Source organism: Mchenga conophoros, linkage group LG10, assembly GCF_057382185.1.
Source record: "Mchenga conophoros isolate Kocher_MC1m ecotype Shallow Benthic linkage group LG10, M_conophoros_male_GT1.1, whole genome shotgun sequence".
In the NCBI taxonomy this organism is placed as follows: Eukaryota; Metazoa; Chordata; class Actinopteri; order Cichliformes; family Cichlidae; genus Mchenga; species Mchenga conophoros.
This window is the reverse complement of record NC_140535.1, coordinates 10,189,001-10,211,210: the sequence shown is the minus strand read 5'-3', so window position 1 is coordinate 10,211,210 and position 22,210 is coordinate 10,189,001. Positions and strand designations below refer to the sequence as shown.

At 39.4% G+C, this 22,210-nt stretch overlaps 1 protein-coding gene across 11 annotated transcripts in view; it reads left to right on the top strand.

Moving 5' to 3' along the window:
- The window catches only part of acaca (acetyl-CoA carboxylase alpha), a 33,626-nt gene extending 12,181 nt beyond the window's left edge, over positions 1 to 21,445 (top strand). For 2 of the 11 annotated variants that reach the window (XM_085288496.1, XM_085288502.1), the window contains exons 21-55: positions 338 to 438; positions 575 to 663; positions 802 to 926; positions 1,030 to 1,143; positions 1,934 to 2,047; positions 2,171 to 2,260; positions 2,373 to 2,491; positions 4,755 to 4,778; positions 5,191 to 5,340; positions 5,660 to 5,803; positions 5,902 to 6,004; positions 6,097 to 6,204; positions 6,356 to 6,412; positions 6,702 to 6,746; positions 7,882 to 7,923; positions 8,526 to 8,741; positions 8,862 to 9,017; positions 9,111 to 9,335; positions 10,144 to 10,299; positions 10,395 to 10,541; positions 10,917 to 11,186; positions 11,643 to 11,740; positions 11,911 to 12,031; positions 12,190 to 12,300; positions 14,337 to 14,480; positions 14,583 to 14,703; positions 15,667 to 15,763; positions 15,899 to 15,995; positions 16,102 to 16,237; positions 16,312 to 16,489; positions 16,578 to 16,690; positions 17,338 to 17,492; positions 18,254 to 18,424; positions 19,459 to 19,595; positions 19,736 to 21,445. In XM_085288496.1, the coding sequence (XP_085144622.1) occupies positions 338 to 438; positions 575 to 663; positions 802 to 926; positions 1,030 to 1,143; positions 1,934 to 2,047; positions 2,171 to 2,260; positions 2,373 to 2,491; positions 4,755 to 4,778; positions 5,191 to 5,340; positions 5,660 to 5,803; positions 5,902 to 6,004; positions 6,097 to 6,204; positions 6,356 to 6,412; positions 6,702 to 6,746; positions 7,882 to 7,923; positions 8,526 to 8,741; positions 8,862 to 9,017; positions 9,111 to 9,335; positions 10,144 to 10,299; positions 10,395 to 10,541; positions 10,917 to 11,186; positions 11,643 to 11,740; positions 11,911 to 12,031; positions 12,190 to 12,300; positions 14,337 to 14,480; positions 14,583 to 14,703; positions 15,667 to 15,763; positions 15,899 to 15,995; positions 16,102 to 16,237; positions 16,312 to 16,489; positions 16,578 to 16,690; positions 17,338 to 17,492; positions 18,254 to 18,424; positions 19,459 to 19,595; positions 19,736 to 19,862 (4,401 nt within the window). In that variant the 3' untranslated portion in view covers positions 19,863 to 21,445. The remainder of the gene's footprint in view (positions 1 to 337; positions 439 to 574; positions 664 to 801; positions 927 to 1,029; positions 1,144 to 1,933; positions 2,048 to 2,170; positions 2,261 to 2,372; positions 2,492 to 4,754; positions 4,779 to 5,190; positions 5,341 to 5,659; positions 5,804 to 5,901; positions 6,005 to 6,096; positions 6,205 to 6,355; positions 6,413 to 6,701; positions 6,747 to 7,881; positions 7,924 to 8,525; positions 8,742 to 8,861; positions 9,018 to 9,110; positions 9,336 to 10,143; positions 10,300 to 10,394; positions 10,542 to 10,916; positions 11,187 to 11,642; positions 11,741 to 11,910; positions 12,032 to 12,189; positions 12,301 to 14,336; positions 14,481 to 14,582; positions 14,704 to 15,666; positions 15,764 to 15,898; positions 15,996 to 16,101; positions 16,238 to 16,311; positions 16,490 to 16,577; positions 16,691 to 17,337; positions 17,493 to 18,253; positions 18,425 to 19,458; positions 19,596 to 19,735) is intronic. The other 9 variants (XM_085288493.1, XM_085288503.1, XM_085288497.1 and 6 more) reach the window with 9 other exon arrangements.
- Positions 21,446 to 22,210: the final 765 nt, after the last annotated feature.

Below are 22,210 nucleotides of genomic sequence, written 5' to 3'. Positions count from 1 at the left end.
CACATATTTCTTACTACACATACCTTATCAGCTTTTCAGACCTGAGCTCCTTATACAGTTACAGCCCACTTTCATGTGACCATTTTTTAAAAATGTATTTTGAAAACAATGAACCCAGTGGCTTCATGCAGAATGAAAGTGCCATATCTAGGTGCGGATGTGTGTGAGTGACAAATAGATTTGTGGTCCAGAATTTCATGTAGCTTTTAAATTTCTTTACATAGCCTGTAACACACACTTGTTAAGGAACGCGTTGTCAGTGCCAAAGGGATTAAATGCTTATCAGTCTCCACTGCTGGTGGGATTAAATGCTTATTGTTTCTTCCTTTGTTTCCAGATTGCAAACATACTGGACAGCCATGCAGCTACTCTTAACAAGAAATCAGAGAGAGAAGTCTTCTTTATGAACACACAAAGCATTGTTCAGCTGGTGCAGAAGTGAGCAACATACTTTTTATCTAAATATCACCAAGTTTTAATCCTAGGGTTTAAAGTAAATGTTTTGTCTGTGTGCTTTATCTGCACAACAGCATACATTTTTCTTGTAAGACCAGAATGTTTTTGTGTCTAACAGGTACCGCAGCGGCATCAGAGGTCACATGAAGGCTGTCGTGATGGACTTGCTTAGACAATATCTAAAAGTAGAGATCCAGTTTCAGAATGGTGAGAAACAGTGACTTGACACTTTCTTGCTTGGATAGCAGAAACATTGCATTAGCATATTCTCACCACTTGATGGTGCTCTTAAACCTCAAGTTTCCTGTCCAGTTTTTACCAACGCTCTTATCTATCTGTCAACAGGACACTACGATAAGTGTGTCTTTGCACTGCGTGAGGAAAACAAGGGTGACATGGCCAATGTGCTCAATTATATCTTTTCCCATGCTCAAGTCACCAAGAAGAATCTACTTGTTACTATGCTGATTGTAAGTATCCATTCTTACTGATTTAGAAATCTCTATAAAAAAGTGATTTTCAGCAGTCGTGCCTTTTATCATATTCTTCTTCTTCCTCTTCTTCTCCATGCAGGACCAGCTCTGTGGCCGTGATCCAACACTAACTGATGAATTGATGGCCATTTTGACTGAACTCACCCAGCTCAGCAAGACAACCAATGCAAAGGTGGCGCTGCGTGCTCGGCAGGTCAGAATTGAACTCCTAATCTTGTTTGACATACTACAATGAAATAACAGAATTTAAAAAAACAAAACAAAACTGTACAGCAATGAAGAAGTACTATTCGGAAACTAAAAGAAGTTAGTTGAAAAAAAAAAAAGATCTAAAAGCCTGATTGTTTAGCTGAAAAGCTTTTGAAGTGGCAGAGGCTGTGGATTGGCTCAGGTGATGCCTAATTGGTAGGACTGTGGATTTTTTAACCTCTGGCGTAGCCTGACATGCACTTTTAAGATAATTTGCAGCAACATGGGCCTTAAACTCTGTGATTGTCCTGTTGAGCAGTAATGTGCCCTGTAAGCACAGCATGAAACAAAATGTCATAGTTTGTAGTTGTATCTAGCTTGCTCATTTTAGTAATGCAATAGCTAATATTCATCCATACATCTCTGACAGTCTGTGTAGAGAGAAGTTTTTTCTCTTTGCTGTTTTATTAAAAGTAACTGTTTGTCAAAGTGCAACATCAAAGCTCAGAATCACCTGTGATCGCTGAGCAATACAGAAACACCAACACAACTATGAATGTAACTCACTACCAGACTTTATTTATTTAGTATTTTCCCACCAGATCTCACTATATGCTCTCCATTTCTTTAAAAATAAATATAAATATAAAGTAAAACATGTGACACATTAGCACAACAAAGTGTGTAGCTGAAACAGTGTAAAGGTTGACACTGTCAGAAAATGTAAAGGAAAGCATAATTAAGTAGTGTTTGCTGTGCTATACCTGAAGAGCACATTTATCTTATTCTTCCAGGTGTTGATAGCTTCCCACCTTCCCTCTTATGAGCTACGACACAACCAGGTGGAGTCAATCTTTCTCTCTGCCATCGATATGTATGGGCACCAGTTCTGCATTGAGAACCTTCAGGTGAGCATTAAAGGGCAAGAGCAGTAGTTGTGGCTGTGCATGTGTTTCACAACAACAGACAAAATGTCCAAGGTGTATGATTATACTTTTTTTTTTTTTTCTTTGTTATTTTTCTTTCTCTAGAAACTGATCCTTTCAGAGACATCCATCTTTGACGTTCTCCCCAACTTCTTCTACCACAGTAATCAGGTAGTCAGGATGGCCGCCCTGGAGGTGAGAGGAATAAGAGTCTTGTTTATTAATCACTTTCTCTGAATTTAAGTTGAACAAACTTTACAAGCACTTCACATATCTGACCAGCATTGCCTGTCTTCAATAATGTCAGGTGTATGTTCGGAGAGCATACATCGCCTACGAGCTCAACAGTGTTCAGCATCGACAACTGAAGGACAACACATGTATAGTAGAGTTTCAGTTCATGCTTCCCACTTCACATCCCAACAGGTATTGCTCATGAAAATAGCTGAAACGCGTACATGTGCATTACTATTCTGCTGTCCTGACCCCCTCCTTTCCCCAGGACGCTGTGCCATCAGTAATTCTACTCTTACTCTCATGTTGAATTTTTCATTAAAAGTTAGCTTTTATCAAAATTGCTTGCAAGGTGACAACACAACAATAATAATATTAGTCTGCGTGTTAGCAGCGGGACCTGCAATGATGTGCTGCAGTTGCTGCTTATGCCTGTGTTTCTAAATAGAGGAACCTGAATTTTTTCCTGTCTTACAGTTTTCTACAACATTTTATTTATTTTTTATTTTTTTTGACATCCCAACTCAAGGTGTAGCATGGCTGCATAAAATTTTCATGACCTATTATACTGTAACTGTTAAAAGATAAAGAATACTTATTATTAAGTACAGTGGATATAAATAGCATACTCACCCTAGTTAAAATGCCAAGCATCTGAGAAATAAAAATTAAAACCACAATAAATAATTCTCAACTTTTGGTACCTTTAATGTGACCTATAACCTGTACAATTCAATTGAAGAAACAAATCAGCATAATAAGCTGGTTGCATAAATGTGCACAACCTTTAATTCAGCTGTCTGCAAGAAACTTGAAGGGTTTCTTGTGACTGGTGGTAGAAATGTTTCGAGTTCTGTCCACTCCACTAACACTTAAGTTTCCAGCTAAAGAAAAGCAGCTCCAAAGCATGATACTGCCAACACCGTGCTTCACTTTAAGTACGGTCATGCATAGAGTGGTTTTAGCACCAAACGTTCTGTATGAAATTGTGCCAAAAAGTTCAACCTTCAGACCGTATCACATTTTCCCACAAGCTTTTAGGAGACTTGTGTATGGATGTTTTCTTTGTCAGAATAGGCTTCAGTCTTGCAACACTAGCCCATAGTCTAGACATGGTGTAAATGTCAGCAAAATCTTATTAGGACAGCTGAACTTTATGCGAGGTTAACGAGAGTCTCTAATTGATGACAACTGTGTACTCAAGAAAACTGAATGCCACGTTTAAATTAAAAGGTGCTCCAGTAATGTACTAGTTTTAGAGGTGTGCATTTTTATGCAGCCAGCTTATTTTTTATGTTTACATTTTTTTCCCCATAACAGATTGGTTTGTTTTTCTCTTGAGTCGTACAAGTTATAGGTCACAATAAAGGTGGGAAGAATTTTTATAATGATTTATTGTTGTCTCATTATTTTTCCCCCAGCAGGGATGTGTGCACTTTTTATATCCACGGTCCCTGTTTTTTTTGGGTTTGTTTTTTTTTTCCTACCTCTGTGTCACTGTTCGCCATTGTTTTTCCTGTAAATGTTGTCATGTGCAAAAAAAGAAGGTATTTTTCACCACTGAAAATACTTTTCTTGGTTTGTTAAAACAGGACTGAGCAATTAAGCAATTGAGAATCAAGAGTTTCAGGTCACGTGCTCTTGCTTAAGTTCTGAGGGGAAAAAAAAACATCTGGCACAAAAAAAGTCAGAAGTTATTGTACGTGCTCAGTATTTGAAAAGGTTTTTAACAGACACAGTACTGTGGCATTTCTGTTGCACTCACTCAGTTTCAGCAGCTGGGTTCAGTTCGTCCATGTGTGATTGCATGTTTTGTGTATTTTTTGTTTGTTTCAATGCATTTGCTTGTGGTTACTAAGTAGTGCTTATTTTTTTGAAATCCTTGCACTCATCCATCCGCATGCTTGTGTTTTACTGTGTATAAATTAACCTTCATTTTTGCATCATAATTTGTGACATACGGAACGGCATGAGAGTGTGATGTGATCCGCTCTTTGTTCAGAGTTAGTCTCTGAACAGGGTTTGTTTGTTTCTTTTTGGATCACGTGATGCATGTGTAGAGGAAGCAGTTAAGTAGCAAAATGTGTGTTTATTGTGAGAAAGAGTTATTTACCATAATTTTACCATTCATTACATCCATTTCTATATGCAGTGGATGCATACAAGATTCTGAAACTCCACCCATGAAATTTTCCAGTCCCCCCCCCCCTTCCCAAACACACACACACACACACATACAGAGCACCAAGGATACAAATGTAATTGGCTGCATTTACATCAGATGTGTTTCTCGTTAATCTTTTTATGTGTGAAGTCACAGAATAATTTGGTTGTTCCTGGTGCAAAAATATGTTAAGGGACACATATAATCACATGCACACATTGCTACACCTTAAATGTCTTCCTTCTGATGCCTGTCACTAACCACTTGATAATCAATGTTATTTGATTGCAGAGGGAACATCCCCACTCTAAACAGGTAAAACATTCTTTTAATTGCATCCACTACCGGTGACTAGCTAGCTGGATGAATAAAGCTGTAATTCAAGTTGAGATTAATTATCTAGTTGTTGGTTATAAAGCTGTTTTATTTGTTTAGATTTAGTAACTTTGGTCTAGTCTGGTTGATAATTGCAGAGTAATTTAATTTTACTGACATCTGCATGGCCTATGGCATTCAACCTTTCTGCCAAAAAATGTCTTTACTGATGGGTGCCTGTTTCTGTTGAAATGACTGCTCTGTATCTAACTGCTGTGTATGTGCTTCAGTATTGTGCAAGTTTAAGATAACTTATGTATGTCATATAGTTTAAGATGATCACATAAAATTTTGGTAGAAATCATATACTAGTACGCATCTCCAAAACTGAAACCTCTGACTGTCCTGCCAGGAAAATGTTTCCTTCAGTCCTGGAAAATCTTAAAGTCATGGACACTAAATTAGAGGAAACTAAACCCCAGGACCCTAAAGCACCAGAAAATGAATCACAGGATGATAATGCTGAGAAGAAAAATGCATCAGATTTGGATACTGTGGACAGGTTTGACACATAAGACCTCTCGAGTGCTTATACAAGCTGTAACTTTGGGGTTGCCTGCTTACAATCAAAGGACTAACACACATCAAAATGAAACTTGGATACTTGAGGGGTCATTCTGGTGGTTTTACGTGGTCTTGTTCACTGCAAAGCGGTGTTATCGTAACAGGATATATCTAAATGTCCTTGCCTACGGTATAGCTCTTTTCCTATGTTCATTCCTTGGTGGTGTTTTGTTACTACTTGTTTTTTTTTGTTTGTTTTGTTTGCTTGTTTTTTTAACATTCAAGCCTTTTTTAATATTTCTCTGTCTACACCTTAGGATGTCATTCTCATCCAACCTGAATCACTACGGCATGGTGCACATGGCCAGTGTGAGCGACGTTCTGCTTGACACGTCTTTTACACCACCCTGCCAGCGCATGGGAGCCATGGTGGCTTTCCGCAGCTTCCAGGAGTTCACCAAGTCAGTCCTTGTGTAAAAAAATTCTAAACTTGAGTGGTTTTTATTGGGAGGTAAAAGTATCACTAATCGTTTTTATATATTTTTTAAATATTTTATAGGAACATAACTGATATGTTGAGCTGCTTCTCTGACTCTCCTCCACAAAGTCCAACCTTCCCAGAAGGAGGCAATCCCGTGCTGTACGGTGAAGAGGACAACAAGGTGAAGAGGGCAGACTTGTACTAGTCACTAGCCTGTCACTGACCCCTATAACTAAGGATTCGAATTAGATGTGTATTTGCTTTGTTACCCAGAGTATCCAGGATGAGCCTATCCATATCCTGAATGTTGCTATAAAGACTGACAGCGACATTGATGATGATGGCCTGGCAGCTATGTTCCGGGAATTCACTCAGTCAAAGGTGGGAGACATCTACAGCAAAAACCTTGTATCTTGTCAGTTAAGAAAATGGATTAGAATATATGAGATGACTTAGCTTGTTCTTATCATCCTGACTATAAATATATATATTTATTTTAATTTTTTTTAACAAAATTTTTTTCTTATTCCAGAAATCTCTGCTGTTTGAACACGGCATCCGAAGGTTGACTTTCCTCGTGGCTCAAAAGGTGAGGCTTCTGATTTAAAACTTAAAACTCAGAAAACCATCTATCTTCACCATCAGCTGCCTTGCATGCCATCAGTTCGGCACTACTGAACCGCATGTACCAAAATATCAGAAATAAACTGAGCTTGCATCTGACCTTTTTGTTATCACTAATATTTTATTAATTTGTTATGTGTGGCAATACTGTAGTAATTGTGGTAATAATTTGCATTTGAAATTTAGCTGGTTTTCCTCTTTTGTCTCTGTATCTCCTTCTGCATGCCTTGCTTTTGCTGCATTTTTGATGACAGGATTTCAGGAAGCAAGTCAACTGTGAGGTGGACCAAAGGTTTCATGTAAGTAATGGAAGGCAGAAGAATTCTGTCGTCAACAGTGCATTTGTTTCACAACCAACACAAATTACATAGAAAGTGCAAAATATCACTGTAGATGTTGTTGGAAACGCCACCTACAGGAGGTAGATTAATGATAGTGTATTAACATGCATACACTAATTCTGTTTAGCACAGACTTTTTTTAATCTTTGCCATCCTGCAGCTGCTTTTTTTTGTTTTTGTTTGTTTGTTTGTTTGTTTTTTTTACAGCTCGGTTATACCAGCTTAAATAAATCACACAGATTGTGAGCTCATCATTTTTAGATGGAAATGCCCTATTAGTGATGGGACCACACATTTTAGCCACATAAGAGTTTGAACCCCCAGATGTAGCAGTTTTGTGATGTACCATTTGTCTTTCAGAGTTTGACATATTATCAAGAGACCAGTTGCATTTAGATGACAGGGATTTGAATAGAAAAGACAAAGTCATTGTCATAATAACAGATGTCCCTATCATTGTGGCCGCTACTGTTTTATGCATGCTCACTCTGAAAAGATTTTTCTTCAGTTCACTATATTGCAGTGGGTCATTTGCAATCAGTGTTAAATCATAGCTATGAAGGTTTACACTGTGTATACTTTTGCAGTCATCTGATTATTATGTAGCTTGTGGTGTGATGAGGGCGTCTCCAATCCATCTGGCATTATTTTGGCAAGTGGGAGACTTCATGTGATAACATCAGACAGGCCTACCAGGCATTATTCAGAGAATCACTGGATCTCTGAAAGGAGGACATGTTTTATGCATTAGAATGTAATGGGTGCTTATATGTTGAGCCCATTGCTATTATTATGTTAGCCCTCTGCTTTGGTGAATACATAGTGATTTCTTGATAGGTAAATTATCGCAGTAAAAGAACACAGGGCCCCCTGCGTGTCGATTAAGGTCCTAATTGTGACTGTTCCTTTCCATATAGCTATTTCAGCAAAGATCATAATGGCTTTTTTTGAGCTGCTGTAATTAGGCACAGTTGGTGAAAGTCTAATTAATTTGTCATTCTTAACACAGAATTGCTGTCTTTATAGAAAATGTAATCTGTTATGTACAACATTTTGATTAATTTATTTCTTTGTCTTATGATTATTTACACAGAGGGAATTTCCTAAATTTTTCACATTCCGTGCCAGGGACAAGGTGGGTGCTCACATAACACAAATCCAAATCATCACTGTCATATAAAATGTATTTTTGCTTAAATGTCAAGTTAATGTTGAGCCTATGGAGAAGGGACCTCTATTGGAAAGATGAATATACTGTGTATTTAATGCACATGTATGTCGGATTATTCCCATGACAATGAAACAGCCTGTTTAGGGAAAAAAAACAGACTGACCACCCGTTCCAAGCAGTGTTAACTTTCATTCAGTTGCAGTCAGTGATGGCTCTTCATTTCTGCTACTCCTGATAGTTTCACTACAATGACATGACTAAAACTCATTAAACTAATGAACTCTTTAATTATGTCCCCCATTTAAGAGAAATGACACCCATTAGCAGCTTTCTGAGATTGATATTGCCCATGACTTAATTTACTTAATACAGTGTGTGGCTCATGGGCGTCTTTTTACACTTAAACCAACTGAGCAATCGTGAAATTGCCAATTTAAACTGTGTCTGTTAATGTTAGAGGTGCTAGTTAAGAAAAAAACTGAGGTGCTCAGTAAAATATTGAAACAAACTTGTCTCTGCAGGACTGTGTTACTGTTTGTTATTGTATCCTGTCTGTGTCTCAATAGTTTGAGGAGGACCGGATCTATCGTCATTTAGAGCCTGCATTAGCATTCCAGCTGGAGCTCAACCGCATGCGGAATTTTGCTCTCACTGCCATTCCATGTGCCAATCACAAGATGCACCTGTATCTGGGTGCAGCCCGAGTGGAGGTGGGCACAGAAGTTACGGACTACCGTTTCTTTGTCCGTGCCATTATCCGCCACTCTGATCTGGTAACAAAGGTAAGATTACAAGCTTGGTTTTGGATGAGAAACTTTCTATTTTTTGCCTTTAATTTTTAGCCCCCAAATTCTGCCGTGTTCGATGCTGTTGAGATTTATTTTTTCCTCCTCTTTTATTAGGAGGCCTCCTTTGAATACCTTCACAATGAAGCAGAGCGCCTGCTGCTGGAAGCTATGGATGAACTGGAGGTGGCTTTCAACAACACAACTGTGCGAACTGACTGTAACCATATCTTCCTCAACTTTGTCCCTACAGTCATCATGGACCCATCAAAGGTCTGGGAAAATATTACCCACAAATATCTGATTGACAGAGTAAATTACTGCCACTGTGTTTGCTTCCTGCTAATCTTTTCCTGTGAACTTCAGATCGAGGAGTCTGTGCGCTCCATGGTGATGCGTTACGGCAGCCGTCTGTGGAAGCTTCGAGTCCTGCAGGCCGAGTTGAAGATTAACATCCGCTTGACTCCAACGGGGAAGCAAATTCCCATCCGCCTCTTCCTTACAAATGAATCTGGCTACTACCTGGATATCAGCCTCTACAAGGAGGTCACTGATGCCCGAACGGGACAGGTGGGGCCCAAAGACCGACAGGTGGGGCACTCATACATCATCCATCTCATCTCCTTATTGTCCATTCACTGGTAAAGGGCATCAGCTCCTTCCTGGAAACCTCAGCTTGTAGAGTACAATTTACCAGACTCTGTTGTAAATTTCGTAGTTGTATATATCATAATAGAAACTTCAAGTTTTTATTATTTGGAGTAGAGATCCAGTATGGTGTCTTGCCCATAGCCCATTGGACAGTTCTTTTAGCAATATCTTTTTTCTAAACTCAGGTAACTCAGGTAAGATATGCGAGATTCATCAATCCAGCCGTCCATTCATCTTTCAGTGGTCACGGCCATCCATTCAGTAGTAAGGCAGTGCTGAAGAGATGAAAGCTACATGAAGCAATGAAGGAAGATTTCTGTCATCTTCAACACATTTCATGTCTTATTTTTGTCTTTTTCCCATGTTTGCTCTGTGGTGGCTTTAATCGTTCCATAATATAAGAGATTCACAGTTTGTTTTTTATGTGAAGACTGTTATATGGTTACCAACAAAAGTGACAGCTCGAAGTGTTTTAGCTGTACTCATTTCATGCATTAAAATGTAATATTGTTGGGAGGATAAATAATGAAGTAATAACACATACTAAAGTTGCAACATAGTGAGAGCGCTACATGAGAGGAATTCTTTTGATGTCCAGTAACTATGAGAAGTGCTTTTAATCATTATCACGTTTTTTTAGTTGTTTTTTTTTTCCTGTCATGTGTTTTCATCTTGATTTCATCTTAATGCCAAGGTTGTTGAAGAGATCATTGTATCACTAAAGTGACCACTTATGGCCTTTTTCCAGATTATGTTCCAAGCATATGGAGACAAGCAGGGCCCCTTGCATGGCATGCTCATCAATACACCATATGTTACCAAAGACCTGTTGCAGTCTAAACGCTTCCAAGCACAATCTCTGGGCACCACCTATGTCTATGACTTTCCAGAAATGTTCAGACAGGTACTGTACAAAAACGTGCCTATTATATTTAGCTTCTGCTTAGATGTACTAAATAATAACATATTAACATGCTGCCTATTTTATCCTATCTTCAGGCTCTGAAAAAGCTTTGGCATTCATGTCAGGCTTTTGCCGACTTACCTCAGTGTCCTCTTCCTTCTGAGCTGCTCACCTTCACAGAGCTGGTTCTTGATGCTCAAGGTCAGCTGGTACAGATGAATCGACTGCCAGGGGGCAACGAGGTCCGTGTTTAAGCTTGAAGCATGAAAACAAACCTTGAAAAGCAGGAATTTTTGACATTGACATTTTTTGACACACTCGCCTCTTATTTCAGAATGTACACATTTTCTTTTGCTCTGATGCAATAAAGATGGTAGTATAGATAAATAGATGACTGTCTATATTATACTTCTATTTATTCCAAAGATGTAAAGCTGCGTTCTGATTCTGTCTTGATTCAACAAATGTGGAGGATTTCACACTTTTTATTCCACCGTTGAGCAAACATGGTCAAAATCAGAAAAACAACTATGCAGCTAATGTGGATTATTTATTGTCTAATACTTACAGATATTCTGTATTTATTGGGTTAAAGTTTCCCTATTTGATCTCTCCAGATTGGCATGGTGGCATGGCGGATGACCCTGCGAACCCCAGAGTACCCAGCAGGACGTGAGATCATTGTCATAAGCAATGACATCACACACAAGATAGGCTCCTTTGGGCCCCAGGAGGACATGCTGTTCCTGCGAGCCTCAGAGATGGCTCGGGAAAGTGGCATCCCCCGACTCTATATTGCGGCCAACAGCGGTGCACGCATCGGTCTGGCAGAGGAAATCAGACATATGTTTCATGTGGCCTGGCAAGATCCAGCTGATCCTTACAAGGTCAGCCAGCAGAGTCTCAGAGACATTAGGCTATACTTAAACTTTAATTTAAATTTGTATAGAATTTTTTATTTTTATTTTAAGTGAAATCCACTAATCACTATTTGTAGATAATTATTGAGAATATCGTAATATTCCTAATACTTATTTTAGTAAGTTTTAGTTATTTAGTTTTCCATAATTCTAAAAGATTTTTTTGTTTCAGAATTGCTGTCATTATCTCAGTGTATTTGCATTTGAAGGTTTATTATTATGTATTAAGTTTTGTTTTGTTTTTTTACTAAAGGTGTAGTATATAAATTCTGAGACTAATCTGTTCTCTCAATTATTTTTTTTGTTCCTTTTTTTCTGTCTTTAAAAAAAAAGTTTCCTGACTTTTTGTCTGCTGCATCTTCATTTTTGTCAATTTTTAAGCTGTCAACATTATTTCAGTTGCATGTTTTGTTTTTCCTACAGGGTTTCAAGTATCTCTACCTCACACCTCAGGATTACAAGAAGGTTTCAGCTCTAAACTCAGTGCATTGCGAACATGTGGAGGATGAGGGTGAATCGAGGTAATTTTTTTTTTCTTTAAGTATGCATTAATAGTTAATTTTGTATGTGAGGATATGATTTTATAAGCTTGTAATCTTCAAGCTTCAAACACAAGATGTGACAGATTGAGACAAAGGTAAGAGGGGGTCATCGCATCTGGATTTGAGTGAATGTATGTGTTGTCACGCAGGTACAAGATCACTGACATTATAGGTAAAGATGAGGGGCTGGGTGTGGAGAATCTGAGAGGGTCGGGAATGATTGCCGGAGAATCCTCTCTGGCTTACGAGGAGATCATCACGATGAATCTGGTAAGATTCAAGTGCGCACTTGTGTGAAAACACACATTCATATATGTAGTCTGCTGCTTTGCCTTGAGTTTGTATGTTCTGTTAAGAAGAAAGACTTGCTGTATGTAAAGACGTGAAAAGCTGGATGGTTGCTTATTGGAAATCTTGCACTCCTCTAGGTCACATGCCGAGCCATAGGTATTGGAGCCTATCTGGTGAGGCTTGGACAGAGGACCATACAAGTGGACAACTCCCACATCATCCTTACTGGAGCTGGAGCCCTCAATAAGGTGAAATGGGTCATTTTTGTGTAATTTAGATACAGTAGAATACAGTGATGGTGCCTTTCTGCTGTTGTAGAAGAAAAACATGATTGTGTTGTACACATGTGCACTCTGCTTCTCCTGTAATGGGGAGTGAACACCAAATGAGCTGTTTCTAAATTCATATAATTAATGCATCTGCGCTTTAATGAGCAAACCAATATATATTCATTAGTTGACTTTTAAATTTTTCAGCTAATATGGCAGGAAGGTCAAATGGGTCTTTTATGTTTTTCGTCCTTTTTTTGTTTGTTTGTTTGTTTTTTGAATTATGAAAAAAATGTAACAGAAAACGGTGTGTGCTTTGATGATTTTATTTTTATTTTTCGGTTTATATGGCTTGTTCCCCCCTCCCTGTTTGAGCAATTTTGAAGCTCATTCCCTCCACCTCGCTGTGTTCTACTGGGATTCCCTTTCCGATCCCAGCCACAGGCCTGGCTGCCACTCAAAGTGGAATAATTGAAAGCGCACCATGAAGTTGTATTTGCATAGAAATAGAGTGACATGCCAGAGGCTGCAGTGCAGGACACCCATATCATTTGTTTTTAATCAGAATGAAAAGTTTTGCTGATGCAGATTGTTTTTTGGTTTTTTTCTCGCCTGTATACACTTGATTAGTGTGTGTCTGTGTGCGTGTCTGCACGCATCGCTGCCTCCTTTTGGCTTGCTACCCATTGTCTGTCCTTGTCAGTGCATTAAGATGATTTCATTTCAAATTGGATGACAGTTCACAACATGACAAACCATGCAAATGGCCCAATGATGGTATATCTATTTGCTGGAAGCTCAATTGTTTTTAGATTGTCCCACTGTTTTGCTCCATTTGTAGGAGCAGCATCACAATAATGGTTACTGACAAATGTCCACAATATAGAGGTGATGAATAGCAACACATTTTTTTGTTTTTTATTTGGAAAAAATGATTTTAACCAGCAACACTGATTTAAGATTTTTTTTTTTTTTTTTTTTTGGCCTACTCATTTATCATGTGACTTCCTGGCTATTAACTGAAACTTAATAGAGAGCAGGAGGCTACCACCCAGAGATCATCATTTCATTAACTGCTGGAAAGAACTCCTATTTTCATGGGGAATGGATAGTAACTACTAGCACAAATACCCCAGCGAGCTGTTGCTACCACTTGGTGCCTCGTTTTCTTCCTTCCAATCATCTCCCTTCGTTCCTCCTCCTTTGTCTCCTCCTCTTCTCTCCGCAGTGGAATCTTAATGAATCTGGCGATGGCCAGAGGCACAGGGGTTTTGTGTATGTCAAGGTGACTGCAATGTTTCTTGGGGCAGCCAGCTTTCCTGACAGCTTTAGGAGAGTGCCCTAGATTTGTAGCCAGATACATAACCATTAATGGTAATAAAAAAAGTAAATGATGGCTGAAAAGGTGAGAGCTGAGGGTAGGGATTGAGCTCCTCTCTGATTTTTATAGAAGCATGTCAGGGCCCTGCCACCTGTTCTGAGATGCTTATGAAAATAGGGTGGGCTGGAAGTGAGATTTTATGGCTTCAGGTTGGCAAAGGAACAACATGAAGATAAAATAAGTTTGGTGGCTCTAAATGTATACAGATACATTGGTTTTTGTTGCACACCAGAAATGGATGTAAGCCAGTATAATGAATTAGCTTTTCTTGTTAAGAAAGGGACGTGTTAATTCATGCAATGTGTTAGGAAATCGGCTATGAAGAGAAGCAGGCGCTGTCCCCAAAAATGTGACTACTGTGAAAGAGGGGTATCGACAAGGCTGCCGTAACCTGGATACACAGACTAGAAACTTGTTTACAACACTTCCTGTTGTCAGCCAGTGTTGCGCAACAGTATTCTGACTTAGTTTGAAACTAGTTTTTAAAGGGTAAATCCACATTCTGTTCAATTAAGCGGGAAATTAATGCTTCAGGTTTTGAAACATTGCCTTCATTAGTTGCCTGATCTAAAATAAAATACCTTTGTCAAACATTTCCCCACAAATCCATACATTTGTCCTTTTCCTACATTAGGTGCTGGGCAGAGAAGTGTATACATCCAACAACCAACTCGGTGGAGTTCAGATCATGCACAACAATGGTGTCACTCACTGCACTGTTTGCGATGACTTTGAGGGAGTCTTCACTCTTTTGCAGTGGCTGTCCTACATGCCCAAGGTAACAGCTCGATGTTTAGAACGTATGTAAATATAATAATGTAATGTACAATTTCATTTAATAATGTGATATCATGATCATAATGAGTGATCTTTTCCTCAGTGTAAATCTAGCCCAGTGCCCATCCTCAATGCCAAGGATCCCATAGATCGACTGGTAGAGTTTGTACCTACCAAGGCTCCTTATGACCCTCGCTGGATGTTGGCAGGACGCCCCAGTCAGAGTGAGTGCCTAATGTGGACGTATTTAAATTTGATTATGAAAATGTTTGGACTAGCAAATCGATTCTCGAGTAATATTTGAAGAGTGTGTATTAAAAAAAAAATGCAGACCTTCTATTCACTGTAGCTTCTTTGTTACTCTGTATTAAATGCCCAGTTTTATTTACTAGAAATCATCCTATTAATTATTAATGCTATTGATGTTATAATTCTGAACATAGTCAAAAAAAAGCTGTAGTGATTTGTTTAGCATCTAAGCTCTCAAATCTAAGCTTTGACTATAAAAATAATGTATACACTTCACTTTTCCCCTAATGATCATCAATATTGCTTCATCAGCAGTTGTTAAAAAGTCAAGCCACATTTTCTTTTGTGTTATTTAAAGTAAATATAAAGATTTATTATTTCAGCCTGATAGCCTAAGAGTTAAAGGTTGAAATAATTCATTACAAGAGAAAGGCTATTAAGAAACTAAGCAAGAAACAGTGAAGCCTAACACCATGCCGCCAAAGGCCAGATCAGCACCAAAATTGATGCAGTGTGTTTTACACTGCAGGTCAGGACTGAGCAGGTTCCACATCAGTGTAATTACTGCTTGGGATGGCAAAGAGATCGGGGAACCGTGTGGGAAGCCAGTCAACGTCTGGTAGTGATGAGTGGCCAAGCTTAATTGAATGGTAACCTCTTAGGCTGGGCATGTTTCTTGGGGTGTACAGGCAGAAAAAGAGCTGAGCAAGTCTGCTTATACAGTCATCTATCACGGGCGGTGCCAAGATGACAGATCCTGCGAATATACACGCTGAGTCTGCACACAGAAGAGAGCTAGGGATTTTAAAAATATCACGAGAAGAGAGAATGCTTTTTGGAAGTGGATCTGATTGTGTTGCATTTAGAATTTTCATTAATTAACTTCACTTTTTGCCTTTATTTACTCTGTGCATGTATTCTGCTCTCTCTCAATAAAGCTCCAAAGGGTTCCTGGCAGCTTGGCTTCTTCGACCATGGCTCTTTCATGGAGATCATGCAGCCGTGGGCTCAGAGTGTAGTGGTAGGCAGAGCCAGGTAAGTCCCAAATAAAACCAGGTTACATGTCACTAAACGTTATTGATATACAAAACAAAACAAAAAAATTGATTAGCTTTTAAAAATCATATCAAGGTATTTTGTAGATTTTAACAGTGGATGGCCTCTTTACAGACTCGGTGGGATACCGACTGGAGTTGTTGCTGTGGAAACCAGGTCAGTGGAACTGTCGATCCCAGCTGATCCAGCCAATTTAGACTCTGAGGCTAAGGTAAGGGTCACTGAGTGTGTATATATTCAAGAATGAACAGGCACACAACACATTCACAGACACCTTTGTACTGATACCGCTTCTTTCGTTTTTATTTTATATTTAGCTCATCCAACAGGCAGGACAGGTGTGGTTCCCAGATTCTGCTTTCAAAACTGCTCAGGCCATTAAGGACCTAAACCGGGAGGGCTTACCTCTCATTGTGTTTGCCAATTGGAGGGGCTTTTCTGGAGGGATGAAAGGTACTTCTGCCTCAGTCACCAACCAATTAGTGATTGAACCCCATCTTCATCTAATATGGTTTTATCCTCTTTAGATATGTACGACCAAGTGCTGAAATTCGGGGCCTACATTGTGGATGGGCTGAGAGAGTACAAGCAGCCAGTATTGGTTTATATCCCCCCGCAGGCTGAGCTGAGAGGAGGCTCCTGGGTCGTTATAGATCCCACCATCAACCCCCGGCACATGGAGATGTACGCCGACAAGGACAGCCGGTGAGCTTTGGAGAAAAGGAGGCAGATTTTTATTTTTTATTTTTTTTAATACCTTGTCTTTCCTCACTTAAATCCTTTCTGTTTCCAGAGGTGGTGTGTTGGAGCCTGAAGGGACAGTCGAGATCAAGTTTAGAAGGAAGGATCTGGTCAAGACCATGAGAAGAGTAGATCCAGTCTACATGGGCTTGGCTGAAAAATTGGGTAAGCCCCACACTTGAAATCTGAGTATTCCTCTTTAGGGCTATCTCTCTTCCTCCCTGTTTGGTCTTACCTTCATTTAAGGGAGAAGCAAAAGGTGTGAGCATTTATGCTTTCCCTGTCATTCTTGATTTTGTGTCATCTTTTTTGCATTCCCCTGGGAGATGTCGGTCACAACCTTCCCAGATTAATCACTAGCTCTACTGTCTCTCCCATGCAGACTATTGATTTTTTTTTTCCCCTTTGGACCAATGCTGCAATTGCTTGGAGCTTTCGGCATAGTGATGGTTTACTGTGAGGGTTTTGGGAGCTCATCTGTCTGCTCTGAGAGAAGTGAGGGTTTGGGGGCGGTGCTAGAATAAAACACTATTAGCAGAAGTTGATTCCCAACTACATTCTCATAGAGAACCTGTGTTTATGTATAACATACCAAAGGCAAATACAGGACTACCATGCAACTGCCTGCATAAAAAAAAATATATAGGCTGATAATACAGAGGTAAACAGAAAATACAGTTACATTATACGTGCTCAGAAATGTAGATAAGCACATGCACTTTTGATTGCTGATCCCTAAATTCAACTTTTTAGAATAATCCAGTGAAATATGCCTAATATGTTTCATGCTATTACTCTGAAACTTCCAACAGGAACCCCAGAGCTGAGCCCTCCTGATCGCAAAGAGCTTGAAACCAAACTTAAGGAGCGTGAGGAGTTTCTTTTGCCCATCTACCATCAGGTGGCTGTACAGTTTGCGGACCTCCATGACACCCCAGGTCGCATGCAAGAGAAGGGGGTCATCACGGTGAGAGCTAACACTATCACGTGTGCACATATGAAGGTGTAGTCTGTGAATAACCTGAAAAGCCCATAGGGGAGTATCAGTCTAGCTGCTGCTGCACCTGCCTAGTGAATAATGTTTGGTCTCAACAGGCTGCGAGATTCATCCTTATAATTATCTTCTGATGACCCTGGTCTATCACCTTAGCAACTACAGAGCAGCCTTAGGCAGACCCCATCTCATTCTGTGCCTTCACAGACCCATCTTTCACATACAAATACACACAGATACACACTTTGCTCACATGACCAGAGGGGTGTTTTACAGATGGATGGCAGTCGGGGTGTTTTTTTTTTTTCTCTTCCCCTCTTTCCTGCCCTACATGCTATATACAGGAGAGGATTATTACCTATTCTAAAGTATACTAGCACGGAAAAGGAGAACAGACATCCTCAGACCATCAGTTCACTGTAATGTGAAGAACAGCATGTGTTATTAACACACCAATCCGCTTTACAACAATTACATTTTAAATGTGTCGAATTAGATTTTATTTTATGAATGAAACCTATAAATTCATTGACATTTGTGTCAAAGCAGACAGTTTTTAAGCCAGGTAATACAGTGGTCTACTTAATTAGTGCTACCTGAGTGCCACACCTTTGGCTTCACTTGATACAGAATTCAATGCTCCACATTAAAATTGGCATTCAGCAGGATTAAAACGTAGCTCTTCATGATACCAGCTCTTTGTAACGCTAGATGCTTGTCTTTTGCCTCTTCAGGATATCCTAGAATGGCAGACATCCCGTCAGTTCTTCTACTGGCGTCTGCGGCGTCTGCTGCTGGAGGAAACCGTAAAGAGGAAGATCCAGGTGGCCAACAGCGAGCTGACAGATGGGCAGATCCAGGCGATGTTGCGCCGCTGGTTTGTGGAGGCCGAGGGGGCTGTAAAGGTAAAAAGTATTTTGTTGGCGTTTTTAGGTTTTGTTGTAAAATCGTTCAATATGTATTGGCTCTGAGTGAAAAGTATGATAATATGGAAGGATGTGGTGGTTCATAAATTTAAAAGTTTGACTTTAGAGAGCGACGGGATCGTGTAGAATTCATTCAAAATAAAAACTTTGAATATTTAAAATACTGGTAAATTCTAGTTATTTTGACAGTAGACTGAAACCAGAATTGTGGAATAACAAAATATCTGTCATGTAGTGAACCTTTTCATCATTTCCACACAACCACACAGGATTGTAGACATTTCTGCTTTTCAGTGCCTTTCATGTTAGATTTTTTTTTTTTTTTTTTGGTAATGTCTCATTGTGTATCGCTCTGTGAAAGTCATCATCTTTCCTTCCTTCCTTCTGTGCTTCCTTGCTTCTAAGGCTCAGAGCTCCAGCCGCTGGGGTGACAGGAGTCGGCTCAGTGTTTGAGATCTCTTAAGAAGTGGCCTTCTTGTTAGCTAATACATTACCCTAATCAGGACTGGCTGTCTTAAGCCACAATTAATCACAGCCCTGGCACGTGCAGATAGGAGAGCAACACGCTGTTTCTTAATTAAAAGCAAACAGATTAAAAATGATTAATAAGGGCGTTAAATGTTCTTGTGGACCTCAAGCAGGACTGTTCATAAAAAGGCAAGAGCCCATTAAACCCCCAAATCTTCACTAAGCCCTCCAGCCTGGCTTTGTTTGGGAACAGAAAATGCCAGCACTCATGAATACTAATTTTTCCATCAGGTCCAGTCAGCAAGACATCAGGCCCCCACTTTGTGCCTGTCCATCTTTTTTGTTGTTGTTGATGTTGATATTTATTTGTTGATTCATGATATTTTGCTAATTTTATCTTTTAATATGGTGTGTAACTTTTAATTGCTTTTACTTCCACTCATTGTTGCATCATGAAAAAAGTGGGATTTTCAGGCTTTATATATGCTTAAATGCTGCATACAATGATTCATTTTCTGTCCTTTAACGCTCTCTGTGTTCTGCAGGCCTATCTGTGGGATAACAATGAAGAAGTGGTGGCATGGCTGGAGAGGCAGCTAGCTGAAGAAGAGGGTGCAAGATCAGTCATTGACGAGAACATCAAGTACATCCGCAGAGACCACATCCTCAAGCAGATTCGCAGGTGATCATTCAAAGCTGTGCAACAGCGCAAACTGCTGCTGAGTGCTGGAATTAAATAGCTCATTTTCTCCTTTCTTAACCTTCATTCGCCCACCTGACAGGCTCATTTTCTTTTGTTTCCCTCTCTTTTTTTTCTCCCAGCCTTGTTCAAGCCAATCCAGAGGTTGCCATGGATTCTATTGTGCACATGACCCAGCACATCTCACCTACTCAGAGAGCAGAAGTGGTACGTATCCTGTCCACTATGGAGACATCAGCATCCTCCTAGTGGGGGCCTGTCTTTGCCCATGCTTGGCTTAAAGCCCAGCTTAGGCCATAGTCAGACCTAAACAGAGCCTGGTTCAACCTGATCTGGAGATTGAGGCTAGAGGAGCCAGCGTGATGACCGCTGGCAGCAGCCACGTTGTTAATGAACCGCTGGCAATGATTCTCAGTGATCAAGAGTTGACTGACATCATTTATAACATTTTGTAAATGGCAGTACACATGTGCTAGTGTTTAAGATGAATTCATGTGTTTTGTACTGAAGAGCAATTAAAAGAATGACAATGTAGAAATATGTAGTGAATTTAATTTAATAATACGTTTGGAGTTTACACAGATGACTCGAGAGGATGTCTATGCTTCCATGATAATCCATGCTTTTCAACTGGAGTGTTCCCAAGTATAAATTAAACACGCTGTTCTTAAAAAGACACCTAGGTTTGTGACATACGCTTGCTAAGATTTGCAAGCATTTTGATGACCAGCTCAACAGTGGCGACACATTGATAGAGGAGTTAGAAAGAAAGGGTTTTTTTTTTACACTCCTAAGCATGGAGCACTTAGTTACTGAACAAAGACAGAATTGAACAGGGGAGCTCAGCAGGGAGCAGCAGAAAGGTCCCTTTTAAACCCCAACTATTGCACAGTTACCCTGCAGTGAGCAATGGGCAGCTCGCCTCACAACAAAACCACAGCTGTCCCCTTCACACAGTAAATGCTGCTTTAGAGGCACTTTAGTGCTTACTGTTCCCTTACATTGCAGCCAGAATCAAGCCTGCATTTGAAATGTTGCATCTAGCATACGTGCAAACATAAATGCACAAAGGGAAACAAACAGTAACGCACGGAGAGTTGACGAAAGCTTGAATACGAAATGGAGACGGAGTTTAAAACGTAAGCTTGCTCAGAAAGATCTTTTTTCCTCTTTCCTCAACAGCTGTTGAGTCTTAAGTTAAGCTTGTTCTAAATTTATGTTTTATTTGTTTGAGTTTCTGTTTTTTTTTTTCTAAAGAGATGTATTTGAATTAACAATCAAATGGCCAAATCTTTTAAAAATGTCTGTGAAATGATAAAAGCTACTGTTCACATATACGTTACATTTTAACTGTAATCAACTGTTGCTGAAGTTTTTACGTCTGGTGTATGAAATGGTTTTTATTTTTACCATTTAAACCAGTCTTCTGAATCACATATTCGACTGTATTTGTGTTATGATAGAAAGACAACCTGTTGTTAGGAACGGAGTACATAATGCTAATAATAACAACGGCTAAAGGGCACTACATTGTTAAATTTAGACTTTTGGATCATTGTGTCATTATAATGCCCTGCTGAATACCAATGTTGGCAATGTGAAATGGCTTCATAGTTATTGCTGTGCCTTTTCTGTGTGTGTGTGTGTGTGTGTGTGTGTGTGTGTGTGTGTGTGTGTGTGTGTGTGTGTGTGTGTGTTGACACCTGTACTGACAAGCTTCCCAGCTGCTTTCTAAGTAACTGGATGTTTCCTAATTGAAGACGGAAAATAATCTCCACTGATGACGATGTGCTCTAAATGTAACTTCAACTTTAAATAAAGCTTACCCAACTTAGTTTAAAGTTTTTTGATTTATTTTTTTTAACAAATGTCTTGTTTTCAAGAATTTATGCTAATTTAATTTGTCAATTATTTTTCTGTATCGATGATTCCGGCGACTGATAATCACATCACTGGAAGCCTCGTTAATTCCAGTAGTCAGAACAAAGTCTGTGACTCTGGAGAGACATTTTCTGATTATTTGAAAATGATAGTCTTCCCATTCCTCAATCCACAGATGATTAAAGTGCCATTTTTCTCTCTGGCTTTTAAACTTCAACAGTATTAAGGAGGATGAAGCAGATCAAACAAATATTGAGGGATCTAGCTCATCCTCCCCTTTTTTTCTTCTTTTTTTTTATTCCGGCTCTTTCTTTCATATCATCCCCTTGGCTCTGTCAACTCTATTACCATGTTACCAACAAATATGTAAGACAAATTGAGTTGCATGCACCCAATACCCACCACAATTATAGACGGCCCAATAAAAGAAATGATTCATTTGGTAGTATAATTGGAAATGTGCCTTGCTTGGTCTTGCTGGTCTCCCAGAGGGTTCTTGCTCATTTGTAGTGGCATGCTAGGCCGATTAATTCTGCTTTTAATCACTGACAAACTGCGAAATCAGGTTCCTCGTCAGCCACTGGAGGGAAGAGGATCAGTAGATGAAACTGACAGAAACTTGTAATGATCTTTCTCTAGTTAAGGATGCAAACCAGATCTGCTGATATATAGTTATAAGCTTTGTTGGAAATAAATAAATAAAGAAGATTACTTTA